The following is a 19641-nucleotide window of genomic DNA, read 5'->3' as shown; positions in this document are numbered from 1 at the left end:
CTTCCTGCCTGGCTACTGGCCAATCAGCATTTTATTTATCAATCAATCATTGCAACATATTCACAGCATACAGAAAGACACCCCCAGCACAGATTTTACCCTCCCCCACTTCAAGGCCTTCACATTTTTAGATGCTGGGGGTAAAGAATGGAAGTCAATGCAGCTGCACAGGAAGCACTCTCTCCTCCACTCCCTCAAAAGGAATATCAGTGTCTTCCCAGTATTCAGAGTAAATGTGATGCAAATTTGAAGGCACAGAACAGAATTCCCATATCCAAAGTTTCCTTGATTGGTCTGAGCCATTTTTCTGTATTTTGAAATCACTGGTCTTCACAATGAAGCCTTTTTTTCATTATCTACTATGATTTTAAGTTTGGGAATTTGTTCATATTTCAGGGTATGCATTAGATTCTCACAGTCCTTACATAGACCTTAAAACTTTGATACCATTACTAGTTGAAAATTTCACTACTGTCAATTAAGTAAATTGAGACTCAAGGATCAACATATAGAGCTTGGAAGATACAAAGTCAGGTACGGGAACATTCCTCTGTGAGGTGTTTTTTATGGCAGGAACAGGAAAGTTTCTAACTCTTACATTTATTTTCCCAGAGAAAAAAAGTTAATATCCACTACAATATATAAAGGCATATATAAGCTAGTGAGCTAGGAAATAAACTATGATAACTTGAAAGACCAATCACATGACAGTGGAGTTATGTACATCCTAGTTTAATTCAAGGAGAGATGAGTGATTTCAATGAAAGAAATCACCATGTTGCTTTTTACTCTCAATCAAAGTTCCAGCTTCACATATTCTGAGGACACGTTCATCAATTCATGAATATAATAGCGTTCATTTCTGATTTGGTTTGCTTTCAAAAAACATGAAGTCCTAGACAAGAAGAAAAATAATAAGTCAATTTTCAGCAGTAAAAGTGAAATTTCAAATTAAGAAATTTCAAATTAAGAAAATTGAGGGAACTCAGGAGTGGGAGGCAGTGGAGTTTTGAGTTTGAAGCCATGCTGGTCTACATGATGAGACCTTTTCTCAAAGCTAAGACAAACAAGACACCAAAGAATAACCAAAGTATAAACCAAGCCAAAGGAAGAAAAAAGAATAACAAAGGAAAATGGGATATGTATACTACAAATGAGATACTAGACATTCATAAGAATGAAACTTTTTCATAAATAAAAAAATGGATTAACCTGGAAGATAGTATGTTACATGAAATAAGCCAGAGAAGAAAATAAGACATAGCACACTCTCACATGTGGAGTATAAAAATGTTCAACTCATCATTCTAAACAAAGAGAGTAGAATTGTGTACAAATTGTAAACAAAGTAGATATAGAATGTATCCTAAGGATGGATGTTAGGTTGGGGGAATAAGAGTTGTATCAAAGCTTCTAAATGTTCATTAATGGAGAATAAATCCTAGTGATCCCCACACAGCACTGTGACTGGAGGCATATCACTTCATTGCATATTCCAAAACTGCTAAAGAGTAGATTTTAAATGTTCATATTGCAAAATAAAGATAATCCTTGAGGTAATGGACATGTCAATTAGTTTGCTTTGATCACCTCACAACATATACTTCTATCAAGATACCATGTGAAACCCCATAAATGCATACACATAATATTTGTCTATTGAAGTAAGTAGAACTGTTGCAAGATTGAAGCTTTAATTAAGGAATTAATTATCACACATCTCAAATTTGCAAAGAATAACATGTTAAATTCTAGTGATTCCTAATCTGGTTTTATAATTACTAACATCTATGTTTGGCTAAATTATTATTTCATTTCCTAGATCTCTATGACTTTACTCTCATTATTGAAGAGCAAATATTAAAATAATCTCACCTGGGTGTGGAAGCTCATACCTGAAATTTTAGCACTTTGGAGATTCAGGATAGAGGATTGCTATGATACAGAGGGCTACTGGGTCTCAAGAAAAAAAATTAACTAAAAGCAAATATGAAATACCTCATGTCTTAGGGTTTCTACTACTGTGATAAAACACCATGATCTAAAACAACTTTTGGGGAAAAGGTATTATTTCAGCTTAGAGTTTCATATCATATTCCATCAATGCCAGGAAAGTCAGAACAGGAACTCAAATATACCAGGGACACATTAGCAGGAGCTAATGCATGAAAGAATACTGCTTACTGCCTTGCTTATTATGGCTTAGTCTGCCCTTTTATAGAACCCATACCACCATCTCAGGGGTGGCACTGTCCCCAGTGTTCTAGGCCCTCCCACATCAATCATCAATCAAGAAAAATGGGCTACAGACCCATTTTTGACCAGAGGCAAATCTGGAGGAAGTATTTTCTCAGTTGAGTTTCCTTCTTCCAAGATGACTCTAGCCTGTGTCAGGTTGACATAAAATTAACCAGCATCCCATGGTATGTTCCTTCAGAGATATATTGACTTCATTAAGCTTATTCATAACCACAATACCATTGTTACATAAAAAACAATAGTTTATTTTAGCATTATATGGCAAGTATTCACATTTCCCTGAATGCCACTTGAGGGTTTGACTAATTTGATAAAAATGATCTGTCCCTGTAACCTTCAACTTTGATGATATGGGAGAATTTTCTGAATACTCAACAAACCTCTGGTTCTGAGCTTGGAATTTAGTATGGGAACTGAAAAAAATCTCAGGGTCACTGCTTTACCCCAAATATTTCCTGTAACATGCTAGTTAGGTCTAGAGATTTGCCTGAATGTATATTGTTGGATGATTACACTTCATTTTATTAGATGAGTTAATCAAATGATATGTTTAGATAAAAATCTTTTTATCCAGCCGGGCGGTAGTGGTGCACGCCTTTAATCCCAGCACTCGGGAGGCAGAGCCAGGCAGATCTCTGTGAGTTCGAGGCCAGCCTGGACTACCAAGTGAGTTCCAGGAAAGGTGCAAAGCTACGCAGAGAAACCCTGTCTCGAAAAACCGAAAAAAAAAAACTTTGTATCCACAACTTTTATTATATGTAAGTATTAGTTCTTTGAAGTCTCAATTTAACTTTTTATTTTGAGTCAGAACCTCTCAACATAAGAGCTTTGTATCTTTGACTTGAATGACAGCATGGAATCTTTGGACAGAAAATGTGTCCCATGTGAATCCAAACTGTAAGAAAGACCTGAGATCATCTCAGAACTAGGACTATACATCACTTCTTCTATAAAACCTGGGAATTAAGAATGAATTTCTCCTTTGTTTAGTTTTCTCTTTCCTATTTTTTTAGAATCTCATACATATATACAATAAAATATTATCATACCCACTTCCTATCTCCCTAACTAAGAAGGCAATCTTTAAGTAAGCAGTTTTCCATGTTATCTCCACATGGTTCTGGGGACTCCATCTGAAGTAATAATCACAAGGAACAGACTTACTATGAGGAAGCAAGCTCCAAGCATCACAGCCTTTATCTTTACATCAAGGTCTATCGGGAACTGGATCCCAAAATTGTCCACATCTGTCAGTAACTCCTTCAGAAAACCAGACCAGCGCTTGGAAATCCTACCAATCACAATTTTTTCATCAAGAGATTTGATCTGAATTGGAAACAAAAGTCAATGAACAAAAGGAGAGACTTAAAAAGTTCTAGAAAACTAATAATAAAACTACTTTCAGGGTTTAAATAAGAGAAAACAAACACTCCATTCAAATTATGCTCTCATGTAACTGAACATTGGAAGAGTTGCTACATAAAATAAGAATTTTGGGCATTATATATGAAAAGTTCACAATGTTTCCCCAGTGTTTTCACTTGTTTCCTGAAAGTAAATTGAATGTCAGCTTAAGTTTCACTAATCTTTCTGGAAATAGAAATAACTTTACACATATCTAGATACTTTCCCATATAGAACTACTTTTACACATACCAGTATATAAAGTCTATATAGGATGTATTAAATGCCCTCACACATCCTCAGAACTTTATACACACATGCTTCGTAAGATCTCTTGTAGTGTTTCTGTATTACCTGTGTTTTCTAAAAACTGCCCATATCTGTGATTAGATTTTTAGGTCATTGAAGGCAAGGCTTCATGTACAGATAACTAGATTCTAGGAGAGGAATGAAAACCTGCATGGTTACCAAGAGCAGTAAGCAATGGGACAGAGTGAACATGGAGACAGCCATTCATGGGCATGGAGAGAGGGTTCTAAAGGCTTATTAGAAAGTGGCAGCCCACTGGGCGGTGGTGGCGCACACCTTTAATCCCAGCACTCAGGAGGCAGAGCCAGGTGGATCTCTGTGAGTTCGGAGGCCAGCCTGGTCTACAGAGTGAGAAAAAGAAAAGAAAAGAAAAGAAAAGAAAAGAAAAGAAAAGAAAAGAAAAGAAAAGAAAAGAAAAGAAAAGAAAAGAAAAGAAAAGAAAAGAAAAGAAAAAAAAGAAAAAAGTGGTAGCCCTCATTAGCTTTAGAGTATTTTGGCCCCTTCTGTGGAAATGTAGGCCTAATTTTTTTTCAGATTTTCTGACTTTTGAAGAGAATCAGAGAGTCAAAATGACAAAAATTCCCTCAGCTTTAAAAATTCCTCCAGGGAGTAAACGTAGAAACACGTTTTTCAATGTACTAATTCAACAGGGAGATCCCAGTGAAGCATGATTGGACAGTAGGCACCATACCTGCACTACTTTTTCTTCTGAAAAAGATTCACCTCTTTTTCTTTTATGTATGTGGGTGTTTTGCTTGCATGTAAGTCTATGCAGCACATACGTGCAGTGCCTGAGGATTGTTGTATCCTTAAACTATGAGTCCAGACAAACTCTTCTTCCTTCAGATTGTTTCTTAAAATTGTCAGGTATTAGTCATAGCAATGAGAAAAGTAGCCAATACAGAAATTGTGCATATTTTTAAGATGGCTGTACCTTTTTCTTTTTTAACAGCATCAGCACGGATCTTTCATTGGACCAGAAAATATTTCTCTGACCATGGTATTTCTCTTTTGAAATATTTGTACAAAGAGCTCCCTTTAATACAACTGTAGCTCATTGCAAAATATGTTCTATTTATAAGGAAAGGAAATCCAATAACTATGATCATATTTGTTACCTTAAAATCAATGTTTCCTCCAAGGCTGCATACGATACATGGACCGACAATTTTGAGAACATCCTGCTTCTTCTCATTTTGAACTGTAAACTTTGGAACACATGGGTGCCAGTTCTGAACAACGTAACCTATTGTCACACCAGGAGGAGCTTGGACTTCCATCTACAAATGAAAAAGAACATTAGTAAATATGTTTATCATCATATTGTCTATTTGTTGCTTCATTTACTAAGAATGACACACAGTACTCCTATCTACAACATCCCTTAATTAGATCAATGTTATTCCTTTTCTTAATTCATGGAGGAGGCAACTGCACTAAAGAAAGATGAATTAACTTGCATCAGATTCCTCAGCTAATACAGAAAAGGGATGAATTGAAGGCTTGACAGGTGGCATGCTTCATTCATATCTCCATTTATTAAAACTGTCAAAATTATTATCAAATTCTTTTTCTTAAACTTGTTTATTAACAGTAGCTTATCTATATGGACAGAACTCTGACCACTGGTGAATTTTCAACTATGAGTCCTGATATTGTATAAGGAAAGTAGGCTGAGCACTAGACTCATGGCCCTGCTATTTCTTTACTAGGAGACCATCATGATGCATTACTGTGCTTCTCTGTAAATGATCATTTCTGATGATCAAACCTCATTACCATGATATACTGGTTCTCAATTTTAGCACTGTCCTCATCAAACACATTTTCCCCAGATACTGCTATGCATGTGAAATTATACCTAGTCTAAATGGAAAACAAAGTAATTCTTTATAAATAAAACTTGTTTCTCGAAATACAGTATGTATAGTATTGAACTTCAAATAACTTTTTTTGCTTGTTGTCTCTGTTTGAGCACAAGTTAGAGATATTATTTACAGAATCACTAGGGGATGCAGGCAGACATGGTTCTGGGCTAATGAAATCCAGGCAAAGGCTCCTTTCCCTATGAAGTCTCTATGCCATGATATCTGCTCTGAAAGGCACATTTGCAATGATCAGACACATCAGGCAATATGAAACAGACAACTGAACTTTAGCTGAGGACATCTCCATCTGGGGAATGTTTACTACAGAGAACACTACTTGCTGTGTATATTAAAAGAGAAGAAGTGAAAAAGACAGGAGATAATTTTTTTCTGTTTGTCCTTCAGTGGAGTGTTCAAATCATCAGATAATCACAAGATGAATACATCTACCCTTCTCCCAACTCTTCTGTGAAAACACTCTATTTCTAGAAAAATATTCCAGGACATCCTTAGACATGCAGCTCCATTAGTTTGGTCCATGCCTGTCATGATCATTTCTGACAAGAGATTTGGCCAAAATGTCTTCCCTTGAACATCACAAACTATTGCTTGAGCTGTAACTCAGCCACTAAGGGAAGATTAGCCAAGGGCACAGGCTTAGACATTTATCTTCCTTCCTATAGTTGAAGGAAGGCCAAAATAATGATCATGGATCATTTTTTAAAATACCAATAACATGACAAAAAAATTCTTGCAAACTGTGTTGGTAAATATTCACAGACCTTCTGGAGGCAGCAGGGACAGAAACAAGAACTACATCTTAGTGGTCGCTTCAAAAGTATAACTTCATGACCTGAGTTATCAAGAATCCTCATAGAGAAAGACCTGCAGTCCCCACAGCAATTGCGTGCACAGCAATTGGACTCTTCGACTGCGTAGTAAACTTTCTGACCAAGCTTGTCCTTGATTTTGTATTTGTTAACAGTTTCAAAACCTAAAATGGCTAAAGGAAAAAAAAACAGGGAATCATAACCAACAGTACATTAAAATCCTCAACGTATCTTCAGATCATGTAATGTCTAGATAGTCTGGGTCTAGATGATATTCTAGATAACACAAGGAGAGAAAAAAGGGAGGTATATATAGATAATCCAGTCTGAGAGAAGGAAAGACAAAAGAGAAGGAAGAGAGGCTAGTACATAAGAAGAAACTGAGTACCACTGGAGGACATGGAAAACAAAACAGTCATTTTTGATACCTCTATGGTCTAATTCATGGAGACTGCTGCACAGGACAGGCACAGTGGTGACAGATAGATGGATGAATGTCCACTTCTCTAGCATAGTTTCCATGTATTATGGAGAAGCTAAAGAGTGGCTGATGTTTTTTAAATTATGTGAAATAATATGGTAAATCAGTTGGGTTTTCTAAATCGTATTTTTTGCATTGTGATTAAGCGATGGGGAGACTTACTCTCCATGCACACATGAAAAATGAGAGAGACTGAAAATGGAAGGTGAATAATAGCATTGCACTGAGCCCAGGGTCCCGTTGAGGACCCTGTAGGTAGGTTCTGGACAAGGGATAAGTGTAAGAAAGGTGCATGGCAACTCAGCTCAGATTTCAGCTGTCATATCACAGTGCTGTGTCATGATATCACAATGCCGAAGGCATCCCAAATGAACTATGCCTTACTGGTGTTCTCTTTAATGCTAAAAGCAAAGAGGTGTCAAATGCAGATTCTCAAATATCATGGGATGATGCTATGCTAGCTATGGGAATATTCTCTCATTTAGAGACAGAAAGAGTAATTAATAGTCAAATTTGCCCATAGAAAAAATGTCCTTCAGGAATCCTAGCACTAAATGGACTCATTTTTGAGTCTTTGATGAGACTTGAAGAGGCCTTAGATTCAGTCTCTTAAAAAATGGCATGATACCAACACTTGCCACAAATATTTTTGCAAAGATTTTGAAAACTACTTCGAAACTTAAATTTTTTACTGAGAGAGCATCTATTATTCAAATAGCAGTTCAATTATGCAACTTGGCCTATACTTGTTTTTCTATAAAGTAAGACCAATAGGCTTACCCTGCTTCTAGTTACTCCCAGTTGCTTGAAAAATTAAAACCAACAAAATGAATCTATAGCAGGGCTACAGGTGTAGTTCAGTGGTAGCATAATTGCTTAATATGCACAAGTCCCTAGGTTTGAGTCCTAATAGTGCCAAAGGAAAAAAAAAACTATAGTTATATCTGTAGCATATATTTACTTTTCAATAAGATGAAAGTACAAATGCTGGTTATAAACAAAGATGCTGAAAAATGAGTCCAGAAATCATCATCTTTTTATATTATTTATAATATTAAAAATAATTCCATGTGAGAAAATAAGCAAAATTCATAGACGTGTTTTTTTTAATCAAGGACTGAAGAACTAGTGAATGTAGATTAATATTACACAGTGAGTGTATTTGCTGAATAAATAATCTGAATCTTACATATCTAAAATTTAGAAATGAAAGGCTATATAAAATGCAAAATCTGATTTTGGGGCTTAAAATTCTCAGTAATACATACTGTGGAATTGAATATTTGTAAACATTTAATATACAAGATACTATAAAGAGATAGTGTTTATTTCCTGAGAAAAACTTGTTTTAGAAAAACTTAAGCCCAAAATATTTTAATATTTAATAATGTACATTAAAGGCAATTTAAATAAAATAAGACAACCTATGTATTTTAATAAAGTCCAGAAATGTGTCTCACAATGCATGTTCTCATTTTTTCCAATGAAAAGGAACTTTGTAGACGGGTGATTATGAATTTAAAAGATGTACTCTAGATTTCAGTTAAGTTTTTTATCATGCTCTGGTAGATAGAAGGAGACACAGTAGTTCTTACATCTTCCTATGGTCTCCTTCCTCTTGGCAGCCATCATGATTTTCTAGTAGCCTCCTCAGTTCTTTTTTGCAACTGGAGACACTGGACCTATGAAGACATCTGTAGGCACCTGGCACATGCTCTGCACAGCATCGTCAACACAACAGGGCTCTGTGCTGAGCTAGGAAGTGCTAAGGAGCTCTATAAAACCTGGATTCCATGTTCCAGCAGGGCACTAATAGCAATTTTACAGAGCACCTCCATCCTAATTCCAAAAGAGCATTCACTGGGTGATGTGAACCATTGACGAGGTTCTGTGCAAGCCTCACACTGGTCACAACTTGGCAGACAGCAGCTAAGAAATCAAGTAGGGTGGTAAAATGGTAAAAGTGGGGTGATTTATAGATACGGGAGAAGGGTAACTTTGGGTGTTCTTTGTCAAATTAGTATCTGTATCATGAGGACAGCTGACCATCATAATATTTTCCAAGAGATCCCTAATCTATAGAAATGAAAATTTCTAGATACAGTGATTTGTTTGAAGACTAGGAGGAAAGACATTGGAAGCAATAAAGTTTGCTATCCTGTGTCATTCAGAATGCTGAATTTGTGGTGCTCAATATGCCTTTACTTTCATTATCTGTCTAGAAATATGATGAATAGAACAAAATACACACCTTCCACAACCTCAAACTGCTGATGAATCATAATGTGATCTACCTGTTATGGTGAAAAGAAAATTAAGAATTTCAGATGTTTTAGTCAACCAAACTTGGGTTCATGTTTTTATTACTTATAATCAGCTGCCAACTTTTATCAGTATCAAATTGTCATAATTGTTTGTTTAATAAAACCATATTAACAACTCTTTCATTAAAATATATCTATTGAATTAATTTACTATTAACATGGGGAATTCAAAACAGTGAGTCCCAGACCAGACTATGGCATCGAGTAGCACCCTTTGTCAAAAAACACGTTTACTGTCTCTAACTTTTATGAACCACAGTAATTGCCTATTCATAAGTAAAACTGGAAGTATGGTCTTGTTTATGAACATTTTATTCATTTGAACTTACCTGAATTAAATATTCCAATCCAGGTGGTAACTCAGAGGAGGTGTAGGAATCCATGGGGGTCACAGCAGGTCCACCTGGCTGGTGAGATTCTGGCTGACTTTGGATAATAAAGCTGGACCTTCATCTGCATAGATGGGTGGTGGGACTGGGCAGCCAGCCTGAGGTCCTGAGTCACCAGGATGTCCAGAAGTTCCCGAAACAGGAGCGAGCCAAATAGGTTGTTACTGCACAGAAAAATGGAATAACCAGTCCTTTTGGAATTACCCTAACTACGTATAAGTTGGTATTTCCGACTCTAGTATCTATGAACTTTAAAGTGTGGTTGGTATTTTTTAAAGCTATTTCAACAAAATATATGGGATTTCATATCTTCTGCTATTTTTGAGGATGCTGGCTGTGAATAGAGTCGGCAGACAGCTTTTCCTTCAGCTCCGTAGCTATTTCCCCCAAATTGAAACATTCCCATCTGGAGGAAAAAGGAGAAATCATAAGCTTCAGGAAGTAAACGAATCTCACTGATCAGAGAAAGCTGAAGTGTACAACAGTCAAAGGCCCCTCCCCTAGAGTATAGGCTCAGTTATCAAAGCTTCTGTGGAGAGGAGACCTTCTTGCCATTTGATCTGTCTGCAAGTTATGCTGAGAGCTGTAGGGATACACCATTTGTGAGTTATCAATCAACCATGCTGCCATTGCCTAAGAGACATCCATGCTCCTATATGTAACCTTTCACCCACACTCCTGTGGAGATCCTCAAATTGGACTTTGGTATATTAATGGAACCCTATCTTGAGTGAGAAGACATCTGTTCATGCCTCCCTGGAAAAAGTTCACACAACACTCTTACCACTCAACCTTGAATGTAAAATATGTGAGATGAAATCACGAATGACTGGAGTTATTTATATGAGGATTTTGGCATGAGTTCTTGGAAAAGGGTGCTAATGAGAAAACCAAAGCAAAAGATGTAAGGTACTATTTCTAGGACCAAAGCATCCTGCGGGGGGGAAAAATAGCGTGGAAATCTAACAATGACTTTTCTTATATGTATAGAACAGGGGAAGGTTTTCCACTGTGGAAATATTTGTCAAGGTCTGGAGTCATTTGTCTATTTTCTACAACTTATGAGAAGGGCGGCACTGAATTGTGGTGAGTAGAAGCCAGGAATGCCACCACTGTCCCAAATGCCCAGAGTGCCTCACTTGAAATAAAGACTTCTCTATTCCAAATATTAAAGTTCAATATGCAGTAATATATATGACTGCAATTAAGTTTCGCAGGCTTATTTTTATAGTTCATAGAAGAGCAGTTTTTAGGCTCCATAATGTAATGGCACTGATGGCTGCAGGGAGCCTAATACTCAGAATAGGCAGTGCATTTAAGTCAACACAGATGAGGAAATCCATGTGGCATTCAAAGTAGGGCTTAGCTAAAAGAAAATATATAAGCGCTTCATAAACATAGCTTTTATAGTCAATTCCTTCTAAATAAATGAACATTTACAGATGATCGATGATGTGGTTGTATTTGTTGCATAGTGAGGAGAAACAATTATCAAGAAGATAATTTGCACTTAAGCAGCCTACAATTAACTTCCAGGAGAAAGAAAATGTTTCCAAAATGAAGTTTTCAGACACCAGGAAGCTATTTTAGATAGCTGTAGCTTAGATGGAAGTGGAAATGCCAGGAAGGGAGAAGCTTTGTGAGATGCTGGATGGAGAAACAGTGGAGAAGGGAGGGGAAGAACAAGAGAAACCCCTGATTTGGGATGTGAACTTGGCAGGCTTCCCCAGGGAGATATCCAAAGAATAGACAGCTCTCCAGTAACACAACAGGACACAGTTTACCTACAGTAAAGTAAGAGTTTTCACTCTTTTCTAAGTTTGCTTGGCAGGCAAGGAGGGACTCTGGAGAGAAGGGTGATTTCATGACACCATTTATATATCAGTGCTGAGCATTCAAATTCCCATTGTGCAAAAATAAATTGAAATGATAGCCTTGAAAAAACATAACAGATATACATGAGCTTGGACAAGTCAATAATTTGATACTATAGAGAGGAGAGGAAAAGAGAACAAAGCAACAGAGAGAAACACTGTTCTAAAGCACAGTTTGAGAGAGTTCTGGAGAAGACCCCACATGAGATCTAGAACTGTATGGTTACATTTTCCATCTAGTCTAGACTTGGGACTTGATCATCATCTGCCTGCCATTTATTGTAAGCTGTTGGCCAGCCCATGATGGTGAAACCTCTTTTAAGGAACCTTTGTAGAGTAGATCTAATGGACAGAAACTCAAGAAGGAGCACCATGAACCTAAACCCCAATTGGCAGTCAAGCCAAAAACTACAGCCTTCACAATCCACACATGTAAAGGAAGCTGTTGACTCAGTTCTCGGCATTAGTATTGGGCTCCTGGAATGGATGGTCTAGCAGGAGAGCAAGAATGGAACTCCACTGTGATTGTGTCTGGAATTCAACTGGAGCAGCCAATTTGAGGTCTGACATGGCTGCACATCCAGATCTGTCAATGAAATACCTGCCTCAAGTTCTTATAATGTTTACCTGTCCTATTCTCAGAGCCCATTCCCTTTTGCATAGAATTCCCCAGAAGAAAACTGAATGGATTCTAAACAGTGTTCACTTGTTCATGCTTGCTTGTTTGCTTCCTACTTTTTAAACCTTAAACCTTAAGCTACAGGTTAATGAGGAAAAATAACTTCTGGCAAAACAACTATAGGATAAATTTTCAGTTCTCACCACACACACACACACACACACACACACACACACACACACACACACACACCACTTTCCTATATTTTACATAATTATAACAATTATACATATATATTTAGAATAAAAATGCATGAGGCTGCACATGATTAAAGTATATGTTATACATGGAAGAAATGGTAATTATGAAACTTGTCACTATGTACAATGGCTCTATGTCAATGAATGGAAATTTTAACAAAAATGATATAAGTTCTGGTGCTAATTGACCTTTAGGTTGCTTCTCAGAGGAAATGAGAATACAGAGCTGAGGAAGATACATATACCAGTACTGACCACATGATGGAATGCTGTAACGCTATAGTTACTTCTTCCTTGTTTTGTTAGGGGTATGTGTGCGTATGCTTTCTTTTCTCTCTTAACCTCTTAGCTTGTAACTTATGATGCACTTATTATATATCATAGTGTTGGAGCATTTTCATTGGATGCCATAGTACTTAGGTTATCACATATCAAGCAGATAAGAATCGCTGAAGGACTTTACACACTTGTAGGGAAGGATGAGTGCTTTTCCCGTTTTACTTGGGTAGCTGCTTTATTGCTGTTCTAGTTGGCTTTCTGTTGCTGTGATAAACAACATGATCAAAAGCAACTTGGGGAAGAAAGAGTCTATTTGCCTTAAGTGTCCTGATGCCAGCCCATCATTGATGGAAGACAGAGCAAAAATTCAAGCAGAAAGCAAGGAAGAAAGCTGCTTACTGACTTTTTTTTTGAAAATTTTATTTTGTTTTTGTTTTTGTTTGTTTGTTTTTCTGGCTGGCTCAGATACATTTCTTATATAGCCCAGGCCTACTTGCAATGGATGACACCATTCAGAGTAGCTGAAAACTCCTGCATCAACTAGCAATTTGTAAATGTCCCCTTGAACATTCCCACAGGCCAATTTGATGGAAGCAGTTCCTTGATAGAGGTTTTTCTCCACAGGTAACTCTATTGTGTCAAGTTGACACAAACTTTCTAGCACAGTTGACCCCTTGTAAACTTGACACACAAATGCATCACTGATCAACCATGTTTCTTTTCTTGTTTGCCTTCAGGATCTCATGTTAATATCACAATACAAAGCACAGTCCTCTGGGACTCATTCAAGATCTCATGGGCTCTGAAGGGCTTGGGTAGGCCTGCCACTCTTACTCTCAATCTGCAGTGCACAGTTTGTCTTGTCGGCTTCAGTTCATACCACTCCACACCTGCCTCTGGTTTCGGCACATGGTCTACAGTCTCCAATATGCTAGTGCCTCCCCTGCAGCTGAGAATGCATCTCTACCAATGACTTCTTAGCCTCCAACAGTGCCAAGCCTCAGCTTTTCTTAATGATCCCTTCGTGCCTTTCAAAACCAGACCATGTGGGAGACTCTTACACATTATCAGATTCAACTTCCAGCTTGGGATGCATCCTTGGGCCCCTCCATGAACTGCAGATTCTGTGCACTGACCTTGAAAAAATACTTCCTGAAAGATTTCACCTTATTGATGTTGGTCTCTTATTAATCACAGTTGAATTTTTTAGTACCAGATAATCAGCATCAATTGTCCCAGTAAAGCAAAGATTTCACTTCAGTTATTCTGGTCACTTTTTAATCATAGTCAGTTAGATACTAACTTACCAGAAACTACAGATTCTTATTTCAAATTATCACATGATCAGCAGCTCTCATAGTCTTTGAGGGATTCTCAATATTTCCTCTGAAACTTCCTAATCCAGGCCTCTACCATCTGTAGTGACCTAAGATTGTCTTCTAAGTTCCAGCTTGGAACTCCCAAGGGCTTTTCCAGACTAAAGCTCTAAAATTCTCTATTTTTTCCCATAAAACATACCAAAGCATAAAAGCCTAGTCAGGTTCATCACATCAATATGCTATTCTCTAGTAACATTGCCCGTCATAGTTTACTTTTTCTGATGCTGTGATAAACAACATGACCAAGAAAAGCGTGTGGAAGGAAGGGGTTGTTTGTTCTACACATCCTGATCACAGACTATCATTGAGGGAAGTCTGGACCATCACTGAAGTAAAACTCTGGTAGAGGCAGGAAACATGGAGGAAAACTGCTTCCTGACTTACTGTACCTGGCCTTCTCTGCTACCTTTCTCATACAGTCCAGGGACACCTGCAAAGATGTGGTACCAACCCACAGTGTTTGAGTCCTCCCAGCTCTATCAGTAATCAACCAGTCCATCAATAAATAGTAAAAGCTGGACACACATACCCACAGGCCAGTCTAAGAGAGACAATTCTTTTCATTCAAGTCCTATTTTCAGGTGATGTTAGCTTGTGTCATGGTGAGAAAACAAACCTTGCTCTTTTTTTTTTTTCTTTTAATTAAGTACAGTTAAAAGTTGATGTACGACTCATGGCGATCAACTTTATGTGTCAACTTAATAATGACCACAGCATACTCAAACCAAATTTCAGTCTGGATGTGTCTAGAAAATATTTCAACTGAGATGAGCATTTGAATCTGTGGACTGAATAACTAGGTTTCCCCATCCTATGTAGGTAGGCTTTCTCTACTCTTTTGAGAGTGTGAATAGAAGAGAAGAGAAATCTCTGCTGCTTTTCTTGGGTTAGAAAATGAGTGTTCTGATCATAATGTTCCTGGTTCTGGGGCCTGTAGACCCAAAATGGACTCTGTTTCACTGGTTCTTCTGATTCTTGGATTGAATTACACAGTGGGATGCTTTTGATTTCCACTTTGGAATTAACTTTGACTCTTAAACTTTGTGTAAAAACAATTTATAACTTTATATCCTTTTCAAAATTATATTTACTTATTTTTAGTGTAATGTGTGTGTGTGTGTGTGTGTATGCATGCATATATTGGTGCTTGGGTGTACACACATGTGTGCATGTGTGAATATGTGCACGTACCAAGGGGCATATGAAAATTTCAGAGGAGAGCTTTTGATAATCAGTCTCTCTCTTGAGCATATATGCCCTAGGGACCAAACCATCTCACCAGCCTAGCCTCATATCTCCAGCTACATATTTCCCACTGCTCTTTTCTCTAGAGGACTCTAGAGGACTAATTTAATGGATCTACTCCAAGACATAGCATCACATAGTTGGAGAAATGATTGGATTGTGTTACAGTTGAATTAATTAAACCATCAGACAATTGCATCCCCATTCTTATATTTTTTAAAAATGCCAAAAAGACACAGAAGAAGCATCTATACTTTACTAAAAAAATAACAAATTCATGTTATATAATTTGCCATAAGAGTGATAATTCCTCTAGGGCATACACAGAATTCCACATCACAATTTGATCAGCATATGCGCTCTTCTAACAGCTGAATGAAGTGCTAGGAGAGAGAACCACCACACCCGATATAGATTTAACATTTATGGACACATTTGTTGAAATCATTCCATCAGAAATCACAAATCCCCTTTGTGGCTGATCTATTTAATCCCCGTGTCCCTTTTCTACAAGGGGAAAGAAGAAACTGTGCAGTTGGTAGACAAAGTTGGCCTCCTAATTCATATTAAGGCAGGAGTTTGAAAGACTGGAAAATTATGGGGATTTGAGAATAAGAAGGAGATGTTCACCGCAGGTTCTGGCTGACACCTCTTTCCAGCTGTGACGGTAAGAATTTGAACACAATTAACAAGTGCTTGCTGCCTTTTCCTCCTTCCCAACACTAAACCTAACGGTTGTCTAGGAATATCTCCAGAAACACCCTTGATACAGTATTATGACTAGAGGGGTCTTAGAGAAGAAAGTGTTTATTCTGGTTTAGAATATCCCCAGGTGATACAGTCCCTCCTGGAAGGAAGGCAGGAGCAAGAGGCCAATCTGGTGGTGAAGGAGTCATGTGACCACATTCCATTGGCTCACCAGAAGCAGAGAGAGAAGGCTAGTTTGAATTTGAATTTGAATGTTAATGGACTGGACATCGTTAATATATATAATAGAGTTTTTTGTCTGAATCTGTCAAATGTTAATGAACTAAATATTGTTAATGCAATACTTGACTGTATATATTGTATATACTTATTGGATATAGTTTTTCTTAAATTAGTTATAACTTTTTATTTTAGATAAAAAAGGGGAAATTTGGTGATATTGTGTCCCCCAATATATTGTGTACCCTAATAAACTTATCTGGAGTCAAAAAAAAATTCCAAAGCCCACCCCAGCAATGTACTTCCTCCAGCCATGCTCTGCCTCCTAAAGATTCCAGAAGCTTCCCAAACAGTCCTACCAGCTAGATACCAAGTGTTCAAACACATGAACCTATGAAAGATATTTCACATTCAAATCATAACACAAGGTTAATATTTACCCACACATAACATAATTATGTGGATTATGCATGCACGTATGCAAACTCTGTAGGACTATGTCAAGTGACAGAAAATTTAAAAGCCAAAGCACTTCAGTTACCTAGCAATATTGTATTTTCATATTCCAAATTTTGTTTTTACAAATGCTTAGAAAAAAAGTTTTGTTTCTCGGAGTAAAATTTATGTGGACAGAAGAGTAAACTGAAATTCAAGATTTTCAGTCTTACCCACAAAAGATAGTCCTGGCACATGTGCAGCTGAAGCCAGAGGATTATGAGTTCAAGGCTTGTCTCCAATACAAACAGTAAGTAAAATACCTTAAAGAGAGACATTAATAAACTTTGTCTCTAACATAATTCATTGACTACCTTAAAGAGAGGTATCAATTCGGGAAAGTGGGTGAGTTGAGAGGTTTATTTTCACTATGAGTACGTGAATCATCCTCGTTCACTTGATTAGAGATCTGCTCAGTATCAAACAACTTTCTTGTTCTAGACTTTGCTTGTTCTACATCAGTGAGAGAAGGAGCAACAGGGACTAGTGAGAAGACGCAGTGGGTCAGAGAGGCCTCTCCTGACCCCATAGTAAGCCGGTCAGAGAGTTACAGGCTCTGAAGAGCAGCTCTTCCATCTACTGTCTTTGGTTTGCTTGTTAGTTTTGTAAAACATTCAGCCAACTAATCCACGATCTACTGTTTTACTCACAGCTGGGTAAACTACTGTAGGAAGCTGTCTGTGACTAGTTCTTTCCACATTTTTGTTGTTTTCTTGAATCTATGATATAGAATTGTTTGTTTTGTTTTTGCAGGCAGACTGTCTTACAAGCTACCCCTCATTTCTAGTCTACTCCATCACAGCACTTTTGACATGCATTTTTCAGTGCAGTGTGCTGTGTTGGCATGGTTGTCTACAAGGTTTTCTTTTTACTCTGCCCTTGAACTTGGGCCCTAGATTCCTATGCCTTTTTTTTTTTTTTTTTTTTTAAGCTAAGGACCAAATTCAATCTAAGGGTGAATATTCAAGGAGGAGGCCTATAAAATACCTTGAGCTCCTCCATTCATCTGTCTTTTACTTGTTTCCAGCATCCTTAAAGAGCTGCTGGGTGTCCTCTCCTGGGTCATTACCTCTATTACGTTAAGCCGGATGCAGTGTACCTACTCCATCTCTTCAAGGTCTGGAAACTTTTCTGTGTATTTGAAGCTCCTATTCCATTTGTACTATACTGCTTATTATGCATGCATATGCATGCATGAACTAAGAACTATGCACAAATATATATTTTGTAAGGATTAATTACAATTCACACGAATTGAAAACACTTGACAGTTGTAGAGAATTATACCTTACGACCTATATTTGGGGTGAATGTTACATATACAGAGGGAAGAGTTTCAGTGAATCAACACAATTGTTTTTAAAATATTTCAGACTTGGGGTAGGAGAGATGGCTTCTTGGTTAATAGTTCCTAATGCTCCTGGAGAAGACAAACGTGCAATTCCTAGTACCTGCAGAAGGCAGCTCTCAGGTGCCTGTGACTGTGGATGCAAGGGATCACACATCCTCTTTTGGCTTCTTCAGGCACCTCCACTCACATACATTCATGTGTGTACACACATACACACACACACACACACACACACACACACACACACACACACACACACCACACACACCACACACACAAGATATTTCAAATGCCACTGTTCCTATAAATCACTGTTCTTATAAATGTAAATATGATTTCTGACCACTAGATGGCTCAGTGTGAACTTTAACTCTCCATTTTGTACTGGATTGAACAGGCTCTACCATTCTACCTAAGATTCTTTCACTGTGATCTCATTTCTTTAGCACTGATAACAAAGTATAAAGATATTACAATGAAGACAGAGTGCTTAGTGTATTTCCTGAAACAACAGAAGTATTTGGTGACTGTCATCACTGGCATAATTATTACAGAAAGATGTGCTTAGGGTTTTGTTCTTTTTTTACATCCTTATATTTTTCCCCCATGCATATTTTGAAATAAGGTATTTGCTCTACATTAAATCAGATCTTTTCCCCATGGAAAAATTAAATTATATTGTAACACGAATCTTAAAATGGTATTTTAATTTAAAAAACCCATGAGCCTGGTATTGGAGTAAATGCTGAAAGATGAGAGAGACAAAGGAACAAGCCACTGCCATGTCTCACCTTGCCAACTCCACGAATACTCTGAAATCCTCTGAGTCCTCACCTGAAAGGCTCCAGCAGAAAAAGCCTCTAGCTGAAAGGGACATTTCTACCGAAAAGCCTTTGGTTCCTGTGTACTCACATCTTATATACCTTTCTCCGCCCAGCCATTACTTCCTGGGATTAAAGGCATGTGTGATTCCCAGTACTAGGATTAAAAGTGAGTGTCACTACTGCCTGGCTCTGTTTTCTCTCCTAGATTAAGTCAATCTCATGTAATCCAGGGTGGCTTTGAACTTCCAGAGATCCAGACAGATCTCTGTCTCCTGAGTACTAGGATTAAAGGTATGTGCCACCACTGTCTGGCTGTTTCTCTCTTAGCCTGAATCAATCTCATATAATCTAGGTGACTTTGAACTCACAGAGATCCAGATGGATCTCTGCCTCCCGAGTGCTAGGATTAAAGGTGTGTGCCACCACTGCCTGGCATCTATGTTTAATCTAGTGGCCGGATCTATCCTCTTATCCTCAGGCAAATTTTATTAGGGTACACAACATATCACCCACATGGCATCTTA

General features: G+C 37.6%; 1 protein-coding gene across 5 annotated transcripts in view; it reads right to left on the bottom strand.

Moving 5' to 3' along the window:
• Positions 1–716: 716 nt before the first annotated feature.
• LOC114690999 (phospholipid scramblase 1-like) overlaps positions 717–19641 on the bottom strand; it is a 41796-nt gene continuing 22871 nt past the window's right edge. For 3 of the 5 annotated variants that reach the window (XM_037207840.1, XM_037207839.1, XM_037207838.1), the window contains 6 exons: positions 9805–10028; positions 9403–9445; positions 6623–6843; positions 5091–5252; positions 3424–3585; positions 717–895 (listed from right to left, as the gene is read on the bottom strand). In XM_037207840.1, coding sequence (XP_037063735.1) covers positions 857–895; positions 3424–3585; positions 5091–5252; positions 6623–6843; positions 9403–9445; positions 9805–9858 — 681 coding nt within the window. In that variant the 5' untranslated portion in view covers positions 9859–10028 and the 3' untranslated portion in view covers positions 717–856. Of the gene's footprint in view, positions 896–3423; positions 3586–5090; positions 5253–6622; positions 6844–9402; positions 9446–9804; positions 10029–19641 lie in introns of those variants that run through there. The other 2 variants (XM_037207842.1, XM_037207841.1) reach the window with 2 other exon arrangements.

Source organism: Peromyscus leucopus, chromosome 7, assembly GCF_004664715.2.
Source record: "Peromyscus leucopus breed LL Stock chromosome 7, UCI_PerLeu_2.1, whole genome shotgun sequence".
Classification (NCBI taxonomy): Eukaryota; Metazoa; Chordata; class Mammalia; order Rodentia; family Cricetidae; genus Peromyscus; species Peromyscus leucopus.
Note: the sequence above shows the minus strand (reverse complement) of the source record. Positions and strands in the feature narration are given on the sequence as shown.